This window comes from Eumetopias jubatus, unplaced genomic scaffold (genome assembly GCF_037043125.1).
Source record: "Eumetopias jubatus isolate StellerSeaLion01/CBP00866 unplaced genomic scaffold, mEumJub1_p1.0 scaffold_13, whole genome shotgun sequence".
Lineage (NCBI taxonomy): Eukaryota > Metazoa > Chordata > Mammalia > Carnivora > Otariidae > Eumetopias > Eumetopias jubatus.
Window position 1 is genome coordinate 104,852,612 of NW_028274819.1, and position 19,155 is coordinate 104,871,766.

Below are 19,155 nucleotides of genomic sequence, written 5' to 3' on the forward strand. Positions count from 1 at the left end.
CAGACAACCAGGCCACAGCAGTAAGAGGGGAATGAAGTAACAGAGGCACAAGTGCGAGGAACTGGGAATGAGGCCCGGGCATACCAGTCTGCCCTCCAGATAACACATTTTAAGGGAGGGTTCAACCACCATGCCACTGGACAGAAATCAGAACCACAGGAAATCCTCACTCACTCTGCCTGGTAACAAGCACTGAAAAAAAATCTAAATCTAAACAGATACCACTCTGTTCAAAGTTGAGAACAGAGGGAAAAAAGTCAGCATGGAGACTACTGAAAAAAAAAAACACAACAGCAACAACAACAAAAAAACACACGAAAAACAAAGGAAACAATAAAATAAGAGAAAGGAAAAAGTATTCCAGAGACTCAGAAGCTTCAGACACATCTGAATAATTTTTTGCTGGAGCTAGAAAAAAAATTATAGGAAATAGATGGGCATTTTAAGTGGAATTGAAGAAGATGTGAATGTATAGAAGTAGAAAAACAGAAGAAAAAAGTTGAGCAAAATTTTGATAATTGTGGAAGATGGTTGACAGGTACTTGCATATGTTTTATATATTTATTTTTAAAGATTTTATTTATTTATTTGAGAGAGAGAGAGAGCACATGAGCGGGGGGGGGGAGGGTCTGGGGGAGAAGCAGACTCCCCACTGAGCAGGAAGCCTGAGGCAGGACTCCATCCCAGGACTCCAGGATCATGACCTGAGCCAAAGGTAGTCGCTTAACCGACTGAGCCACCCAGGCATCCCTACTTTGTTTTCTTTTGTTTTAAATTTTTATAGCAGCAGTTTTTAAAACTAAAGATTTATTAGGGATCACGAATTCTGCAAAACCGCAAAACATTACATACGTCTGCAAAAATACTAATTTCACTTCAATAAATGAGTTATATGAGTAAGAAAACATGATTTTGAAAAATCCCATTTATAACAGTAAGGAGTATAGTGTGACTAATCTAATTTATGTAATAAAAGCTACTCAGACAAAAATGGTAAAACTTATTAAGAGAAATAAAGGAACCCTAAAACACATGGAGACATACCCATGAACAAGACTAAAATGTAGTGAAGAGACAATGCTTTCCAAGTTCATGTACGGATTTTATCCAACACCTGAAGTGGTACCAGGTGAATGGGTATAGGTTAAAATTTCTCACTCATATACTTCTTTGCCATAACATTTCTTTCAAGCTCTTGAGCCTTATAATTCTTTTTAAATTTTGTTTTATGATGTTTTGGCATCTTTGGGGGGCCTTGCTGGCTGGGGAGAGTCGGCCCTTCAGCACTAGCTAATTCCTAAGACAGTGAACAACTTTCTGATGGGCCCCCCTTTCCTACAGAAACCAACCAATCCCAAGCCCATGCCCCCAACCACGTCCTTTGTCTAGCTCTCACACACAAAGCCAGGATTTCCCCTGCCCTAAATCAACCGAGGGCCAGATACCAGAGAAGCAGGGAAGGCCCTATACCCCAAAGCCTGCTGGATTTCCTCAAACTATCCAATCCTCAACTGTGTGCCCTTCCTAGCTTTTCTGGGCCTTGCCTTTCCTTAGAAAGCAGAATAAAGGCCGTGCCCTTTTTGTTCCCTTGCTCTTTTCTGTCTCCTAACACTGGGGCCTCCCCCTGTGGCCCTGCACGGCATGGCAGGCCTGTCACTTCTAACGCAACTCTTCGTTCAAGGGCATTGACCTCTCTGTATTTTCACTTAGTCATGTTTATAAATTAAGAGCTGGGCGCACAGCATCTCACTTTTCTGCATTCTTTGGCCATGATGTTTATCTGCTTTGTTTTCTTTTAATGTCTAGTTTTTTGTCAGAAGCAGCTGGTACTGCCCAAAATATTTATTTCCAATGTCACAGTTTTGTGGAGCATCTGCGGATCCTGCACTGGCCGCACACCGCGTCTAACACCTTCTCCAGAGGTGCGCTTGCTCACTTGCTGATGCAAAAGACAGAGGCTAGGAAGCCACAAGTCCCTCGTTCATTCCACAATGTTTTCCTGACCACACAGCGTGTGCGAGGCAGTTCGGGGGTGAGGATACAAAGGCACCTGAGACCTGATCCCAGCCCTTGAAAGTATCCCAATGCAGCTGGGTGAGTAAAGCATTTCTAAATTGTAGTAAGTGTGAATTTAACTTATGGGGTCAGTTCTTTTGCTTTCGCATCCTTCTGAGGGGTCTCCAAGAGAGCGGTTCCACAGCCATAATGCTGTTACTGAAGTCCAATCTGTAAAAGTGCCTATTTCTTTTTCCACAAGAGGGAAAAAGAGCTATTTAAATGAGAAGCTGGTGTTTTCTGAGAATGAATAAAAGAAAACTGTATAACCGAATGCAATCAAAATGGGACTATAAAACTCTCTAGTTGATTAAATAAGTTAGGAAAAGGCAAAAAGAAAAAGATGAGAGGAAGACACTGTGGCAGCTCTGTGCGCACACGGTTCTGGAGGCCGGCAGACAAGACAAGCGGGTGAGGGAGAGCCGACAGAGAGGCTGGGGAAGGCGGGTCGGGGCAGCCGGAAGAGACCAGGCCAAAACACGGTAACGTTTTTACTTTAGCCTCTGATCACGCACCCACCTTGCGACCATACACCTCTCACCAGAAGCTTCTCTTCACTTTCACTACAGTTAATAGGGCATCTTTCAACAGGCTGGCCTGGGAGCTTTGCTTTTAGTCAGTCCTCTCTTACACTAAAGCTTGTGGGAAAATGAAACGCTGGGTGAATCCCTGTCTCTGTTCTTTCTCCTTGGATTTACTTGTGAACTGATTCATACTACAACAGTTTGTATCACAAATTTTCCCTTACCTATCAGTCTCTCTCACCAGACTGTGAGCTCCTGCGGTGCAGGAACGTTCCTCTTCCTGTGAATATTTACATGTGTGTTGAGCAGAACCAGACAGGATGTGAAGAACTCCAACTCCGATTTCTCATGGGGTCCTCAACAAACTCATGTTATCATGCTGCCTGCTTTCTGCCTGTTTCACTGACACTTCAACCATCATGTCATTAAGGTTTCTCATCTTTGCTAATCGCATAAGTACTATGGTATCTAAATGAGGTTTTAATTATTATAAGTAAAGATGTTGCTATTTCCATAGACTTAAAAGCCACGGGTATGGCTATTACTCTTGTTCATTCTTTGGATTTCTTACTGATTCATTTTCTAAGACAATGCTTAGTTAATCTGTAAGTCTACCCATTAAAATGATGTTTAACCCATTAAAAGGATAGTTTTGGAGTCAGGTGGATCTGTGTTTAATTCCTGGCTCTGGGTATTGGTCATCATCTCTAAAATAGGGATGAAAGTACCTCCTCGCTCATACAGATACACACAGAGATGCCATGAGTATCAAGTGAGAAAGTAGCAGTGTACCTGGTATATAATTATAGGTAACATTTAATGTTTACTATCATCATTATTAGAAATAAAAACAGTAACGGGGCACCTGGGTGACTTACTCAGTTAAGCAGCCAACTATTGGTTTTGACTCAGGTCATGGTCTCAGAGTCCTGGGATCCAGTCCCGCCTCGGGCTCTGCGCTCAATGGGGAGTCTGCTTAAGATTCTCTCTCTCCCTTTCCCTCTGCCCCCACATCAAAATAAATAAATCTTAAAAAAAAATAAAAACAGTAACATAGTAATGAAAGATTGTATGAGTACAGCATTTTTAAATGTTCCAAGTATTTTAACATCTTTTCTAATCTTTGTAACAATCCTGTAAAGTACGTAGGACTTTGCTGAAATAATGCCTCATGTATTCTCTCTACACTGGAAGAGTAAATCAAGTTGCAGGTAAGGTTTTTAGGTCAGACAGGAGAGAAGACAAAGCCCAAGTAGGTTAGGTCTAGGAGCTAATTCAGATCACACTTTGTAAGTGACGGAAAAACTCACCGCACAAGGCTAAGCCTGAATGGACAGGGGGCTTGCATAGTGTAGCCCAGATTTTCTTGAGTGATATTACAAGCAATGTGGAAACTAAGTCCTCACCCCTTACCCCAAAGGTTTCTGCCAATTCCTAGGAGGCATACATTCTCATGGTCACTTCCTGCAGTGAACTGGTACATGGTACAATTTGTGGATCATCTAGGCAACTAACATGTGCTCTGCAATAAGGGTATTGCTTCGATCCTGATAGAAATTTACTCCTGATGCAATTTCTAAAATAAAACACTCAACACTCTTGCAAGACATAGTAGATATTACTGAAAATCTGGGATGGGCAAAAGAATGAGTTACATTATGAAAATGCAAAAAAAAAAAATCTCCAAATTATACGTGGACACCCTCGTCCATTTTTGGGTCAGTCCATAATCAGGAATTTTTTCCACTGGCGGCTATACTCCCATGGCCCCCCGATGCCTGCCTCGCTCCATCTTGCCACCTCTTTCCTCATCTATCCCTCTGATCTCTCTTCTTTCCCAAGTCCCCTCCTGGATTAGTTCTTGGAACTTCAAATTCTTATTCTATTTTGCAGAATAATTTATCTCCCCTCTGTCTCTGCCCCCAAACTCGGGCTTACATCTGCCCTGATCAATCCACTGCATGCTCAGAACAAAACAAAATTTTCGTGTAACTAACGTTTTCAGAAGACTTCTTTGTGTGTTGACCTCATTCTCTCAGTTGTGGTTATACAACACATTTTTTTCCCTCCATTTCATCATCATTTAAAATTTCAGAGAGTGTCAACATACTTGTCTCCATGTCCATCCCCAGGGCTCAAATGTTAACTGAGTAAGTGAATACATATTCCGGAGAATGAGGATGAAGTCTCCGAATTACAACACTCTTCAGTCTGAAAACAAAATTTGAGATCCCCAGACTATGTCTACTCATTACTGAAGCCTACCCAGCTAATTTCATCAAAGAATGCAGAGCAGGAAGGGGCCAACCCCCACAGAATGATTAAACACACACTACCTGTGCAGTGTTGTTTTATTTTTTTAAATCTATTTTTCTGATTGGAATAGAAGTTCATTGCCAAAGAACAAACATCATAAAAATGTATAGTGAAGGGGGGGAAATCGGAGGGGGAGACGAACCATGAGAGACGATGGACTCTGAGAAACAAACTGAGGGTTCTAGAGGGGAGGGGGGTGGGGGGGTGGGTTAGCCTGGTGATGGGTATTAAGGAGGGCACGTTCTGCGTGGAGCACTGGGTGTTATGCACAAACAATGAATCATGGAACACTACATCAAGAACTAATGATGTAATGTATGGTGATTAACATAATAAAAAAATTTTTTAAAAAAGAGCGTTTCTTGGAGCAAGATGACTCATGTTTTAAAAGGTGCTTTTGGTTTAACATTCTTAGATGCATCATAGCAAAATAATTTCTAAAATTTAGTGTCATATTGCCAAAAATAGAAATTCTATAAATTCTGTCTCTTCCTGGATATCTCATAAATTCAAAGCTTTCGGGCGCCTGGGTGGCTCAGATGGTTAAGCGTCTGCCTTCGGCTCAGGTCATGATCCCAGGGTCCTGGGATCGAGTCCCGCATCGGGCTCCCTGCTCCTTGGGAGCCTGCTTCTCCCTCTGCCTCTCTCTCTCTCTCTCTCTGTCTCTCATGAATAAATAAATAAAAAGTTTAAAAAAAAAAAAATTCAAAGCTTTGGTAGTGACCCATCCCTCCACTGTCATATCTAATTTTCCTCCAAAAATTAATCACCACTTCCCATCCAACTATTTTCAACAAAGAAATTGAACATACACTCCCTCCTCTCTTGATCTCTCACACCCCAGTATAGCTCTTATGGATTCTAAGTTCTAAACCTCTCTTAAATTTGTCTTCTTCATTCTATTACTGCCTTTCATCATCTTTTCTGCATCACTGAAATAATCTAACATTTCCATGCTTAACTCCCTCAAATGCATAGTTCACACAGCTGCCAGCATAACCTATTTAAAATAAACATGACCGTATCACTTGCATAATTAACCATCTTCAGTGACTCCCCATTGCCATCAAGACAGTTTTAGTTATTTATCATGGCATAGAAGGTCCTCTACAGTCAACCCAGTCATACCAAATGATGAGCCATCTTCTGCTTCCTTGGCTACCTGTCAGCCCCTTTATCTTTCAGATACCAGGTCATGACTCCTCTAGGAAACTTGCAAATTCTAACTGCGCCTTTCGTTAGATCACTGCCTGATGTGCTGAACTATTACTGCACTTACCAGTGTACTGCAATATACCGTATATAACTTAGCTGTTGTCCCTATGGGACTATGTATTCCTTTTAAGGGCAGAGGACTTATCTCTACCCACAGTACCTCTCACAGTGCCAATTACATGAGGTACTTAGTACCTGTCAGATGAAGGAGTATTTTTTCATTTCTACAATACCTTTAGAATTGAGTCCTACTTTCTGCTGCCACTAAGAGTTCAGGTAGGCCCTTTCTTCCTCTATCCTCCTCCATGGCCTTCTGCCTCTGGTTTATCAACCTTCCTCATGTCCCCTAAATTCTCTCTAAAGCACAGTTCTGACCATGTCCTGCTTAGCTTCAGAAACCTATTGCTCTTAGCCCCTGCCTCATTTTCCCTGCTGCCTCAGCAGCTCACAGCAATCCAGTGATTTCCCACAGTGAAGGCTCAGCATCATCCTAATGACAAAACCAACTGGGACTGGAGCAGGCAGTACCCAACCAGCCTCCACTCTAACTTCTCAGTCACCATCTAATGAAGCTTACTAGCATTAGACACCTCTCCAGATCCAACAGTGGTCCGATGGTGCTGGTGATAGCTACAGGAACCCCATATTACCCAGTTCCTGTCCTCCCCATTTCAACAATATGGAAAACTCCACTTTACAGCAGTGGTGTCCTAGGGGCTGGGGAGGGGGGGAAGAGAGAAATGACACAAGGGGGGATCGTTGTCTACATAGAATTTTAAGCCAATAATAAAATCGACTAAAGGTCAGTCTGCTTTTTATCTTCGTCATGAGCCAGCAATTCTAAACAATGTCAGTTTTATTACTATTTCATTAGTAATTTTATTATTTATATGTTGTTATATTTCTCCCTGGCAAAGCAGACTCACCCACGACCAACACTCCTTGGGGAACCACAGCTATTCAGGCATCACTCCCTTTTGAAACCGTTAACCACCCCAAAACAGAATTAATCACCTCTTTCTGAACACCTAATATACATCTGAATCTCCTACATGGCCATAAGCACATGAAGGGGAGCTTATCTTTAGCCCCTAATACAGACATTCATGAACACACTTACCCTCCTAGCCAGCTCCCCTTCAATAGTTTGCCTCAGCTGCCCAGTAAGGTCTTCAGTGAGGGAAATACACCAAGTCCCAGTTCCTCTATGGTGCTAGGAGAAACAAACCATCATGCCTTACACTCACCCCTCAGATCAAACTAACTGCATACAGAATGTAATTTAAATTCCAAAGGCGGCATTTACAGAACATCATAATCTGAACCTCATTCTAATTCCTACTACAGTTGACCCTTAAAGAATGTGGGGGTTAGGGGCACCGACACCTCAGTCAAAAATCTATGTGACTCCCCAAAAACTGAATAGCCTACTAGCGACCAAAAGACTTACTGATAACATAAACAGTAATTAACATACATTTTTATGTTATATGATTTATATACTACTTACAATAAAGCTAGAGAAAAAATAGTAAGAAAATCGCAAAGAAAAAATACATTTGTAGTACTGTATTTATAAAAAAAAAATACACATATAAGTGGACCAGAGCAACTGTTATTCAAGGGTCAAATGTATTTAATCTTTATACTTCCCTCATACCAAACTACTCATACTCAGTATATTTTTGCCTATTACATTTAAGTCTTTTTTGTATTACACTACTTTGTAATTTACCTAACTGCTAAGCCCTAGAAAGAAATTTAAACAGTCCGGTTTTAGTGGTGTATATGCAACAGACACCAAGTTCTACTGAATAAAACTAGGGACAGTTAAACATAAAAGAGTAGAATACATTTTTATTAGATAGAATTTTATTTTTTAAAAAAACTTTATTTTCATAGAATACATTTTCACATTAGAGATTCCTACAGTGGGAAAATAACAATTTATTACTTACAGTTTTATATTTGTAGACAGATTATTTTAGGACAAGTAAAATAAACACATTTGAGGATTAAGTCTTGGTTTACAATCTACAATACTTTGATACATCTATGAGGGGACCTCTTTCCTACATGGAACTTCTCTATACTCAGAAGCTCTCCAGGCTCTTCTTCCCAGGATTTAGAAATTAATAATGTGAAATATCAGTATTTCCTAATTTTAAAGTTTCCCTAGGACATGTAACCATCAGTAACTGGTACTGACTGAACAGAGAGGGAAATTTTCAAAAATTAAACACTAATTTTCTGCAAAATCTTTACTTATGAATTAACAGGCTTTCCCTTTCTCCATTATTCCCAGGACAAATACAGAAGTTTGATCAGGTATTGATAGTAATAAAGCTGAATTCCCTTTAAGAATTTGATTAGCTAACAGGCAAAAGCTCATACATAATGGTTAGTTATGCTATGAGTCTTGTGAGAAGCTGGGACACAACCCCATAAACTCACCAGACCAAGGAACCCAGTCTCCAAATTTCTTGAATACAATTCCTCTCGAACCTTTTCCTCGAAGACTAAATTCTAAAAATAACCAGGTGATGAGAAGAGGTTTGTCTCACCAATGGACTTATCTGTTATTTCCTCCTTATTGTGAGTTGAATGGCATGACAGAGCAGAGGCAAAGAGGTGTACAATCAATTCTCAAGGTATTAAGTCAAAAAGGTCAGAGCTTCCACAGCATGGCAACAGCTTTGCAGATGCCCACATCATGATAGTTGAAATAACAAAGCCCAGCAAAGGTTAAAGCCGACAGTGCCAAAATGCCTGTCTTGGCAGCTTTCTGCAAAGCATCCCCTCGAACATAGTCAGTAACCACTTGTCCAAGGCCCCTAAAAGGAAAAAAAAGAAAAGTACAAATGAAAAATCACAATTCAGAAGGCTATATGGCTAACTTGAATGCCAAAAAATAATCACCAGGTTCAAAATACAACTCATGGTAACAGGAATCACAAACAAAAATGAAGGAACCAAGAATTTCCAATTAATATAATAAAGACATCTCTATTCTTTAGATTAAATTTTCCACAGTTATTTATATCAAAGACAGTAGTTAATTACCACTCCATTTACAAAATCTTGGGGTTTGGAGTTTTTTTCTTTAACTAAAAAATGCTCAAGGGGCAGCTGGCTGGCTTAGTTGGTAAAGCATGTGACTCTTGAGTTCAGGGTCATGAGTCTGAGCCCCAGACTGGATGTAGAGATTACTAAAAAAATAAATAAACTTTAAAACAAATGCCCTACAGAGTTTTTCATTAATTAAAAAAAAAAAAAAAAATGAAGCAGATATTGTATGCCAGAACCTGGTATAGAGGTTGAAAGAACAGCAAGTAAGACAGCATCCATGCCCTTATAGAACAGATTCTAGTGAAGAAGGAAAAAAGTACATATGTGCTATGAGGAAATATTTTAGAAAGGATGACCTGAATGAGAAGAACATTCCAAACAAAAGTGACAATGACCTTGGCATCTTTGAGGAATAGCAAAAAGATCAGTGTGGCTGCAGAACGTGGGCATCATAAGGGAAAGGCAGATCACACAGGGCCTTGATGGTCCTAAGCTTGAATTTCAGGTGCACCTGGCTGGTTTTGTCAATAAAGTGCACGACTCTTGATCTCGGGAGTTTGAGTTTGAGCCCCAGTTGGGTGTAGATATTACTTAAAAATAAAAATCTTTGGGGCGCCTGGGTGGTGGCTCAGTCTGTTAAACGTCTGCCTTTGGCTCAGGTCATGATTCCAGAGTCCTGGGATCGAGCCCCATGTCCGGCTCCCTACTCAATGGAAGCCTGCTTCTCCCTCTCCTCCCGGCTTGTGCTCTCTCTGTCACTGTCTCTCTCTCTCTCAAATAGGTAAGTAAAATCTTTAAAAATAGTAATAAAAATCTTAAAAATTTTTTTTTAATTTCATTTGAAATGTAATGGGAAACCACAGATATGTTTTAAGTAGGGAGTAATCTAAGTAGTGACCTAATTTTATTTTAAGATTTTTTATTTATTTATTTGACAGTGAGATACAGCGAGAGAGGGAACACAAGCAGGGGGAGTGGGAGAGGGAGAAGCAGGCTTCCTGCCGAGCTGGGAGCCCGATGCGGGGCTCGATCCCAGGACCCTGGGATAATGATCTGAGCCAAAGGCAGATGCTTAACGACTGAGCCACTCAGGTGCCCCGACCTAATTTTATTTTTAATAACAGCTTTATTGAGATATAATTCACATGCCATAGAATTAACACCTTTTTTTTTTTTTAAAGAAATCTCTACATCCAACATGGGGCTCAAATTCACAACCCTGCGATCAAGAGTCACATGCTCCTCCGACTGAGCCAGCTAGCTACCCCCAAATTAAGCCTTTCAAAGTGTATACTAAAGTGTTAAAAGTCATAAGTTGTGCAACATCATCACTATTTAAAATTCCAGAACATTTCTTCACTCCAAAAAGAAACCCCATTACTCAACTAGTTTTCTGTCTCTATGGACTTGCCTACTCTGTATGTTTTATAGAAATCATACAATATGTGGCCTTTTGTGTCAAGTTTCTTTCATTTCACATCTTCAAGGTTCACCCATGTTGTGGCACGTATCAGTACTTCAACCTTTTGTGTGGCCAAATTATATTCCTTTGTAAGAATATATTGTATTTTCTTTAGCTAATCATCAGCTGATCGACATTTGGATTGTTTCTACTTTTTGGTTATTGTAACTCTTCATCAGTAGATAGGCATCTGGATTGTTTTCACTTTTTGGCTATTATAAATAACACTATGAATATTACTATACAAGTTCTCATGTGAGGACGTATGTGTTCAATTTTGAGGGGTATACACCTAAAAGTGGAATCACTGAGTCATATGGTAACTCTAACTTTTTCCAAAGTGGTTGTAATGTCTTACATTCCTGGAAGAGACATATGAGGACTCCAACTTCTCGACATCCTTGAAACACGTGTTATTGTCCATCTTTTTGATAACAGCCTTCCTAGTGAGTGCGAAGCAGTATCTCATTGTGGTTTTAATTTGCCTCTTTTTTTTTGAGGGAGGGAGGGAGGGAGAGACTCTTAAAGCAGGCTCCATGCCCAACGCAGAGCCCGACTCGGGGCTCAACCCCACAACCCCAAGATCATGACCTAAGCCGAAATCAAGAGTCAGGTGCTTAACCGATGAGCCATCCAGGCGTCCATTGATTTGCATTTCTATAATAACAAATGATGTTGAGCATTTTTTCCTGTGCTTATGAGCCATTTGTATGTCCTCTTCAGATAAATGTAATTTTACTTTTAAAAAAGGCCACTCTGGCTATAGTATGGCAAATGGACAGTGCAGGCAGGAGAAAGGGGCAGGGGCAAAAACAGAAACAGAAAACCACTTAGAGGAGGCAAACAAAGTGCCTTAGCAAGACTACTGGCTTAAATTAGGCTGGTGACAGGAGAGATGGTGTGAAGTGACAACTGAGGCAGGCTATGTTTTGAGGAGAGAACTAACAAAAAGAGGTGATGGACTAGATGTGAGGTAAGACAAAAAGAAATATCTAGAATAACTCCTAAGATTTTTGGCTTGAGAAACTCGATTTAATGGAGTTAGGGAAGAACAGGAAAGGAGGCGGCTTTGAGGAAAAATCAAGAGAGATATGGGGGAAAAGAGTGATTTCAGGCAATGTTAAATTTGGGATCACTATTAGACATCCAAGTGGATTATGTTAGTTAGACAACTGGAAATACAGGTCTGTAGATCAGGAAAAGAGGTCAGATCTGAGCTCAACTCAGGAAATTAAGAGAAATTAAGAAAGCAAGACTGAGCCCAGGATTCAGAGCTTTATTATTCAGAGGTCAGAAAAGGAGAGGAGCAGGCATCAGAGACTGAGAAGGTAGAAGGTACAGCTGGCGAGGTGGAGGAAAACATGGTGGGTATAGCATCTAGAAGTCAAAGGAAAATTATTTAAGGAGGGAATGGTCAATTAAGTTGAATGCTGCTGAGAGTTCAAGCAACAGGAGGACCGAAAACAGACAGTTGGATTTGGAAAAATGAAGGTTTGGTGGGGACTTTGGTAAGAATGACTTCAGTTATGTAATTGGGATGAAAGCCCAATTAATGTGGGTTAAGAGAGATTGGATGCTGAGGAATTAGTGCACAATTATAGACAACTCTTTCAAGTCACCCTGTGTGTTTGTGTGTGTGTGTGTGTGTGAGAGAGACAGAGAGAGAGAAGGGAGAATCAGTAAGGAAACGAGGAGTATGAAATAAATGAAAAATAATAAAAAAAATATTACTTCAGATTTCTCTCTTATTCTGACTTTTTGCGATTTAGATGGATCTCCTGCCAAGAACTACTTATTAGAGAAATCTCACTGTTACTTGTGATCTAATATTTCATATGCAACTAGAATCCTTTACTTTGAAAGGTTTATCTGGTTAAAGGCTAATTCCCCAACCAACCCTGGAAAAGTAGGTAGGCAAAATCCCCTTTTAACACTAGGTACAAAATCATTCTGACAAGTCACTTAACCACCCTGGGATTTAGTTTCCACATCTATAAAGTAACAGGGTTGGTTAAGATAGTCCCATGTCCTTTCAGCTCTAGCAATACAAAAATGCTTCCCTTGCCCATAATGTCATAATGTCCTTGTAAAACAACAGAAAATGAACTCAAAGAACCCAACTGTTACTTACAAACTTTTCAGAAGGTTCATTAACTTAGAAAATCTAACAACCTACACTGGGTAAAATAAATAGAAACTGGAAATTCATTCATTCAACAAATATTTACTTAGTGCTATGTGTCAGGTACTGCTCTAGGCACCAAAGCTACAAGAGCAAACGAAAAGTAAAAAATCTTTTTTAAAAAAGGGCAAGACTGAACTATAGTGTCTAAGGACAACCAGGTGATAAAACTATGATGAAATGTAAAGAAGTGATTACTATGAAAATCAGGATAATGGTTCCTGGTTGGAGGATGTTGAGTAGTTATGACTGAGGTAGAACACAAGAAGAAGCTTCTGCAGTTCTATTTCTTGACCTGGGCAGTGTTACCCTTGTAATAATTCATTGAGCCATGGATGATTCTCGTGATTCTCTGTATCTGTGCTTTCATTCTAATGAGGGGAGAGACAAGGAGTATAGAAAATAATACATAGATAATACAGTATATTAGAAGGTAATAAGCACTACTGAGAAAAATAAAATAGGGGAGAGAGATAAGTAATGCTGGGAAGGACACTGCAGTGGTTACAGAAGGCTTTACTGAGAAGGTGACATTTCAGATGTGAAGGAAATGAGGAACAAGCTAAGTGTGTAACTAGAAAAAGAGAGTGCTGGGCAGAAGCAAGAGTAAAAGTAAAGTCCTGCGGCCTGGAGTGTCCCTGGCGTGTCTAAGAATTATCAAAGCCAGTGAGAATGAGGAAGAGAGTAGTTGGAGATGAGGGAAGAAACAGGGCCAAATTACGTCGGGTCTGTAGACCACCATAAGAATTCTGACTTTTAATTTAAGGGAGGTTAAAAGACTGCAAAATATTTTGAGAAGGAGAATGTTTGACGTGACTTAATATTTTAACAGGATCACTGGGGCTGCTGTGTTGGGGACAGAAGGAGGACCAATTAGGACACTACTACTGGAATCAAAGATGATGGCCAGGTTTGGGGCATGAGTAGTTAGAAGAATGGAAATGCCATTAATTCAGATGAGCAAGAGTGCCGGAGGAAGAGATGTGGGGAGATCAAGAACTCAGTTTTATAACACGTTATATTCAAAATGCCTATTAGCTATGGAAGTGAAGACATCGAATAGGCAGGTGGACACATAAATCTGGGCATATAAATATTTTATATATGTTTAAAGTAATCTACAGGTCTGAGTATCTCAATCAACTTCTAATAAGACAAGCTCACAACTAATAAACTGAGCAATGTTAACACTGAAGGGACTGCTGTACTTGCCAGTGACTGTGGAGAGTGAGGGCTGCCGCCAGGGAGTAGTCCATCGCAGAGCCAGGATTCAAATAAGCAGCTGGAATTAGGCCCAGGAGCAAAACACTGACAACCCTCTCACCAGTCCAGTGGAGAGATGCAGCCTTAGAACTAGCTACAGAAAGAAGAACCAGATTCATAAGAGGTGAAAGGGGGTAACACACATTGCTCATGTTCAATATTTGCCACAAAATAACCCAGCTGACAGAATGGCAAACAGCATGCATATAAGACTTAGCTCTGAGCATAAAGAGTTAAGATAAACAAGGTACTTGAGAAAGATGCTACCTCCCTTCTTTGAAGTTCTTTAGCAAAATGTATCTTGGTGCTTACAAAGATTAGAAGACTGACCCACTTTGCCGACAGGCAAGAAGATGAACGAAGTACCTTTGCAGAATTAACAATCTTCAACTTTAGTGTAACAGACAGATACCTTATAAATACAAGTTAATACCAACTGAGGAATTCCTTTACAACATTACTCTTTTATTTACACCTTCTAATCTTTAGAATTAGAAGTAAGGTAATAATAAAAACACTCCCAAAACAAAATTAAACCAGCCAACTCAAAAAGTTCTGATACAAACTTGTAGGATTATGGTCCTTCTTCTGTCCCATTACTTATAAATAGCCCAAAACAAATACGGAACATGAGAACTTCTTTTAAATAAATGAAAAACAAAATGCGCTTTAAACATTTCTTCAGGACCTTCTATCATTTTTTGGTTACAGACCCCTTTGGGAATACTCTCCAGAAAAATGCACATGGACACACACAGTAAAAACTATGTTTACAACTTCAGGGGCTTTTCTTCAGCCCACATACCCCAAATTAAAATCACTCTGCTAAATTTAAAATTTAGGAATGGAGAAACAAAACCTTTCAAAGATAAAATAATTCTAAAAAGCAGAAAAACTATACTTGCCTAATTTCTCATAACTCAGATGCAACCATATGTAAGTTGTTGACTTAAGCGTCAAGATAAGTCTTTATCCCTGCAAAATACAGATCTTTCCAGACTTTAAAACTGGAAACAGTTCACTCATTATTCACCTACAGATTTTCTATAATATTCACCCTAAAAAATGCCACTTGATTTTAATATTGACCTAAATAAAAATAAGCAAGTCAATTACAGCTATAAATATGTATGACTTTTTAAACTGTCTACTACTCTAAAATATTTGTATCTGGCTCCTCTCCATCAGCTAAATAAATAAGACTGTACAGACTCTTCCTAAGAGCTATTTTCTTTTAGAAAAAAACTGAAGTTTGAAATAAACTTAGATCAGAAGGTTCTCTAGGAGTATAAATGGCATCATTCAACCATGCTGGCATTGTCTGCCCAAAGGTGCAGGCTAAGTAGGTCCTCATTTGACAGAGTCGGACATAAGAGTTCTGTTCCACAGCTAGCAAGTCCTGTCAAAGGCATGAAAATTTGCCCAGATGAAGAGGGCCAGAGCCCAAAAAGCAGCAGCAATGAAAAAAAAAAAAAAACATACAATAGTGGTTGGGTGACAGGTGAATGTGCTGTGTTCTACACCATCCTGGGGTAGGCTGGTCCTGGAGAAATGCTGAGACCTGAGCAGGTCTGACCACCGGGATTCGGAGAAACAGAGCTGAGGAAAGAGACATTAGGGGGGTCATAAACACTTCTCCTTTAACAGGACTGACAGACTTTCTAAATAACCATAAGCAAGCTACTTAAGCCCCAATAGGGAATAACATCTCATCTGCAAAATGAGGGGAGTATCTATTTCCCTGGGTTGTTATAAGCTCACATTAAAGTAGCCCCTCAAAGACTGAAAAATCAATGAACCACCTATGTAAAAGGGCTGCACTCTTACTAATTTTTTTAAAGATTTTATTTATTTGACAGAGAGAGACACAGAGAGAAAGGGAACACAAGCAGGGGGAGCGGGGGAAGGAGAAGTAGGCTTCCCGCTAAGCAGGGAGCCCGATGTGGGGCTCGATCCCAGGACCGTGGGATCATGACCTGAGCCGAAGGCAGACGCTTAACGACTGAGCCACCCAGGCGCCCCTGCACTCTTACTAATTTTAAGAAGTAAATTATAGCTCCTTTCTCTTTCCATATATTCATCTATTCATCCAACAAACATTTACTACAGGTAAGAGTAGGCTCTAGACTGGAGCAAGAGACAAAAGACAGCCTTTGTCCTCAAAGAGTTCAGTCTAGTTTGGGAAGCACATCTACTACCATGTTCTTTTTTTTTTTTTAAGATTTTATTTTTACGTAATCTCTACACCGAATGTGGGACTTGAACTCACAACCCCGAATCGAGAGTCACATGCTCTACTGACTGAGCCATCCAGGTACCCCTCTCCACTTGTACTCTTTCGGGGGTGTTGGGGGGCAGAGGGATGAGGAGAGAAAGAATCTTAAGCAGGCTCCACACCAAGCACGAACCTGACATGGGGTTCGATCTCATAACCCTGAGATCATGACCCAAGCCGAAATCAAGAGTCAGACACTTAAACGACTGAGCAACCAGGCGCCCCTCCACTTGTACTTTTGAACCTATCCTTTTCTGTCCCCTTTTGGATCCTGTCTTCTTGGTTAAAAAACAGACCTAAGTTCACACAACTCTACCACTTACTAGCTATGCGGTGATGGGCAATTAAGTTAAACAAATTCTCTAAGCCTCAATGTCCTCATCTGTAAAATGAAAATAGTAGCACTTACTTCATAATACTACACTGAAAATTAAAATACTCAAGGTGATGAGCGTAATTCCCATTATGTCATAAGTACTCAATTAAAAGGTAATTTCTCTCCTGTGTCTTTCACCTCTCCTTCCTTCCTGTTGGCCATTTCCCCCTGACTGATGTAATATATGTGACCCCTCCCTTGACCCTGTGTCCTCTAATGTCATGCACTCTTCCCCTGCTCCCTTTCTTCTCTTTCCAACTATGCTTCTTTAAAATATTGTCTCAATCACCTCCCCTTCCTCACTTCCCTAACATTCTTGAACTCTGAAACTTATTTCATCCTGACTACAACTGCTTTATTAAAGTTGCCAATGGTCTCCATGTGGACACATCCAACAAATACTGTTCAGTCTTCATCTTATCAGGCCTTTCCTCTCTTCTTTTCCGATGAACTCTCTTCTAGTCCCCCCTTTGATCCTCTGACATCCTGTATCAGCCTACCTCGCTGTTCCTACACCTTCCTACACTTTTTCTTTTTTTTTAAATAAAATAAAATAATGGGGATAGCAGTATCTACCTGTCTGGGGGCTTAAATGAGATAACGTGTATAATGAATCTAGTGCTTAAAGTGTTCAGTCCGAGATAGCTTTTCTTAACATTCTTAACACTGTAATTATTTCTGCACGGAGTCTTTGCCCACACAGGTACTTCTGCCTTCACTGCTGCACACGCTTTTATATGTCTTCCTAGCATTCTATCATCTGCCCACTGCTCTCGTGTCCTAAGCCCTCCCTTGGCCATTTTGTCCACTCAGCTTATACTACCTGTAAGCGGATGAGACCCAATTCTGCATCTGCAGCCCTGTCATCTCTCCAGTGTTTCAGAAGTTTAACTGCTTGCTGGGCCTCTCCCTTAAGATATCCTACATGATCCTCAAACTCACTATGCCAAAAACTAAAATCACCCTTCAACTCACTTTCTCAACCAAACTCGTCACTCATTTGCATGTTCCCCACTTTATTTAATAACACCCCACTCTTTAACCCAAAAATCTCTAAGTCATATAAAACTCCCCCCAACACTGCGAAATTGTCAATCACCAAATCATACTGATGTATCTCCTTAACATTTCTTGAGACAATCTGCTCTTTTCTGTGCCACTTTCCAAGTTCAGGACCTCACAATCCTTGCCTGCACTACGATAGTGTCCTGTCTCATCTCCCTGACTTGCGTCTTAGCCCGTCCCATCTCCCATGACGGCCATCTACCACAGTGTTATCCAAGAAGCCAATCTAAACTTCAACTCTATGTCCAATCTTTCAGTGGTCCTGTTCACATCAGGTAAATGCATACTCCACATCAAGGCAAGTTCTTCCATGATTTGATTCCAGTTCACCTTTCCAGATTCAGCTCTCATTCCTCACCTTGAGCTTCACACTCTAATCATATCTGGTTTATCTTCTCTCCTACCTCGCTGTTCCTACACCTTCATCATCACTTCTGCTCATCCCAGTAGCTCCACCTGTAATGCCCTTCCCCCTGTGGCCTTCCTCATCCTCAAGACACACACACCTCCTTCAGACACCAAGACAGGGTAATTCTTCCAAAACACACAGCTAAATATGTTCTTCCTCTGGACTGGCATAACAATTTATGTGCAGCACAAGAGTTTCTGCTTTATGTTAAATTATGTTTACATGTGTTTTCCCTATAAAAATGAAAACTCTACCAGGGCAAGAACTATCTTTTATACACATTTGTATCCCGTTCCTACTACGGTGCCTGGTATAACACAAATGTCCAATGCCGTGATTATCGAATTGATTTCCAGAAGCCCCTCTCCACCAACTCCAGGGTAAATGGGAAAGGCCAGGCACTGGGGTTTGGAGCCTAACCCCACACTTTTCCGAAGCGGGGTGGGCGCATTCTAAGGACACCGAATGCGGAGGGGAAAAAAAAAAGGAAAGAAAAAAACTTTTAGGAACAGCGTCAGCAGAACTTAACTTCCAGGAGGAGCTCTCTTTCGGATTACCCCATTCCCCGTGTCAGCCCGAAACAGGGGAGATAACCGCTCGGAGGACATCTGGGCGCGTAGACAACGGAGGTTACAGCTGTGGTGCTGACCGGAGCCAGATCGGCCAACGGGACGGAGGAAGGATTCCCTGCTTAAGAGGCCTCACCACCCCGCGGACAAATCCTCGCTGCCCTCCCTTCCCCGGCTGGAGGCTGCGCTAAGAACCTCCCGCTCCCAGGACCCCTCACCTCGGCCTCCTTGCGCACCGCGCAGGACACTCAACCTCCAGAGACTCGCCATCTCGCTTCCGAAGACTCAAGGTCACCCGGCAACCCGGAAGCAGTCACTCGACAACTCCCACCCCGCGAGCACTCGAGAAAACAGGGCGAGGGAAAATGCCGGGTG

At 40.9% G+C, this 19,155-nt stretch overlaps 1 protein-coding gene across 2 annotated transcripts; it reads right to left on the reverse strand.

The window, feature by feature from the left end:
- Positions 1-7,964: 7,964 nt before the first annotated feature.
- SDHD (succinate dehydrogenase complex subunit D) lies at positions 7,965-19,155 on the reverse strand. 2 transcript variants are annotated; one of them, XM_028105836.2, is made up of 4 exons: positions 18,999-19,140; positions 15,569-15,685; positions 14,036-14,180; positions 7,965-8,944 (listed from the first exon to the last, which is right to left on the reverse strand). In XM_028105836.2, exons 1-4 carry the CDS (start codon positions 19,048-19,050, stop codon positions 8,779-8,781), a joined length of 480 nt encoding a protein of 159 aa, XP_027961637.1. In that variant the 5' UTR covers positions 19,051-19,140; the 3' UTR covers positions 7,965-8,778. The 2 variants fall into 2 exon arrangements, with proteins under 2 accessions (XP_027961637.1, XP_027961638.1); XM_028105837.2 differs by lacking the exon at positions 14,036-14,180 and having other exon boundaries at positions 18,999-19,155.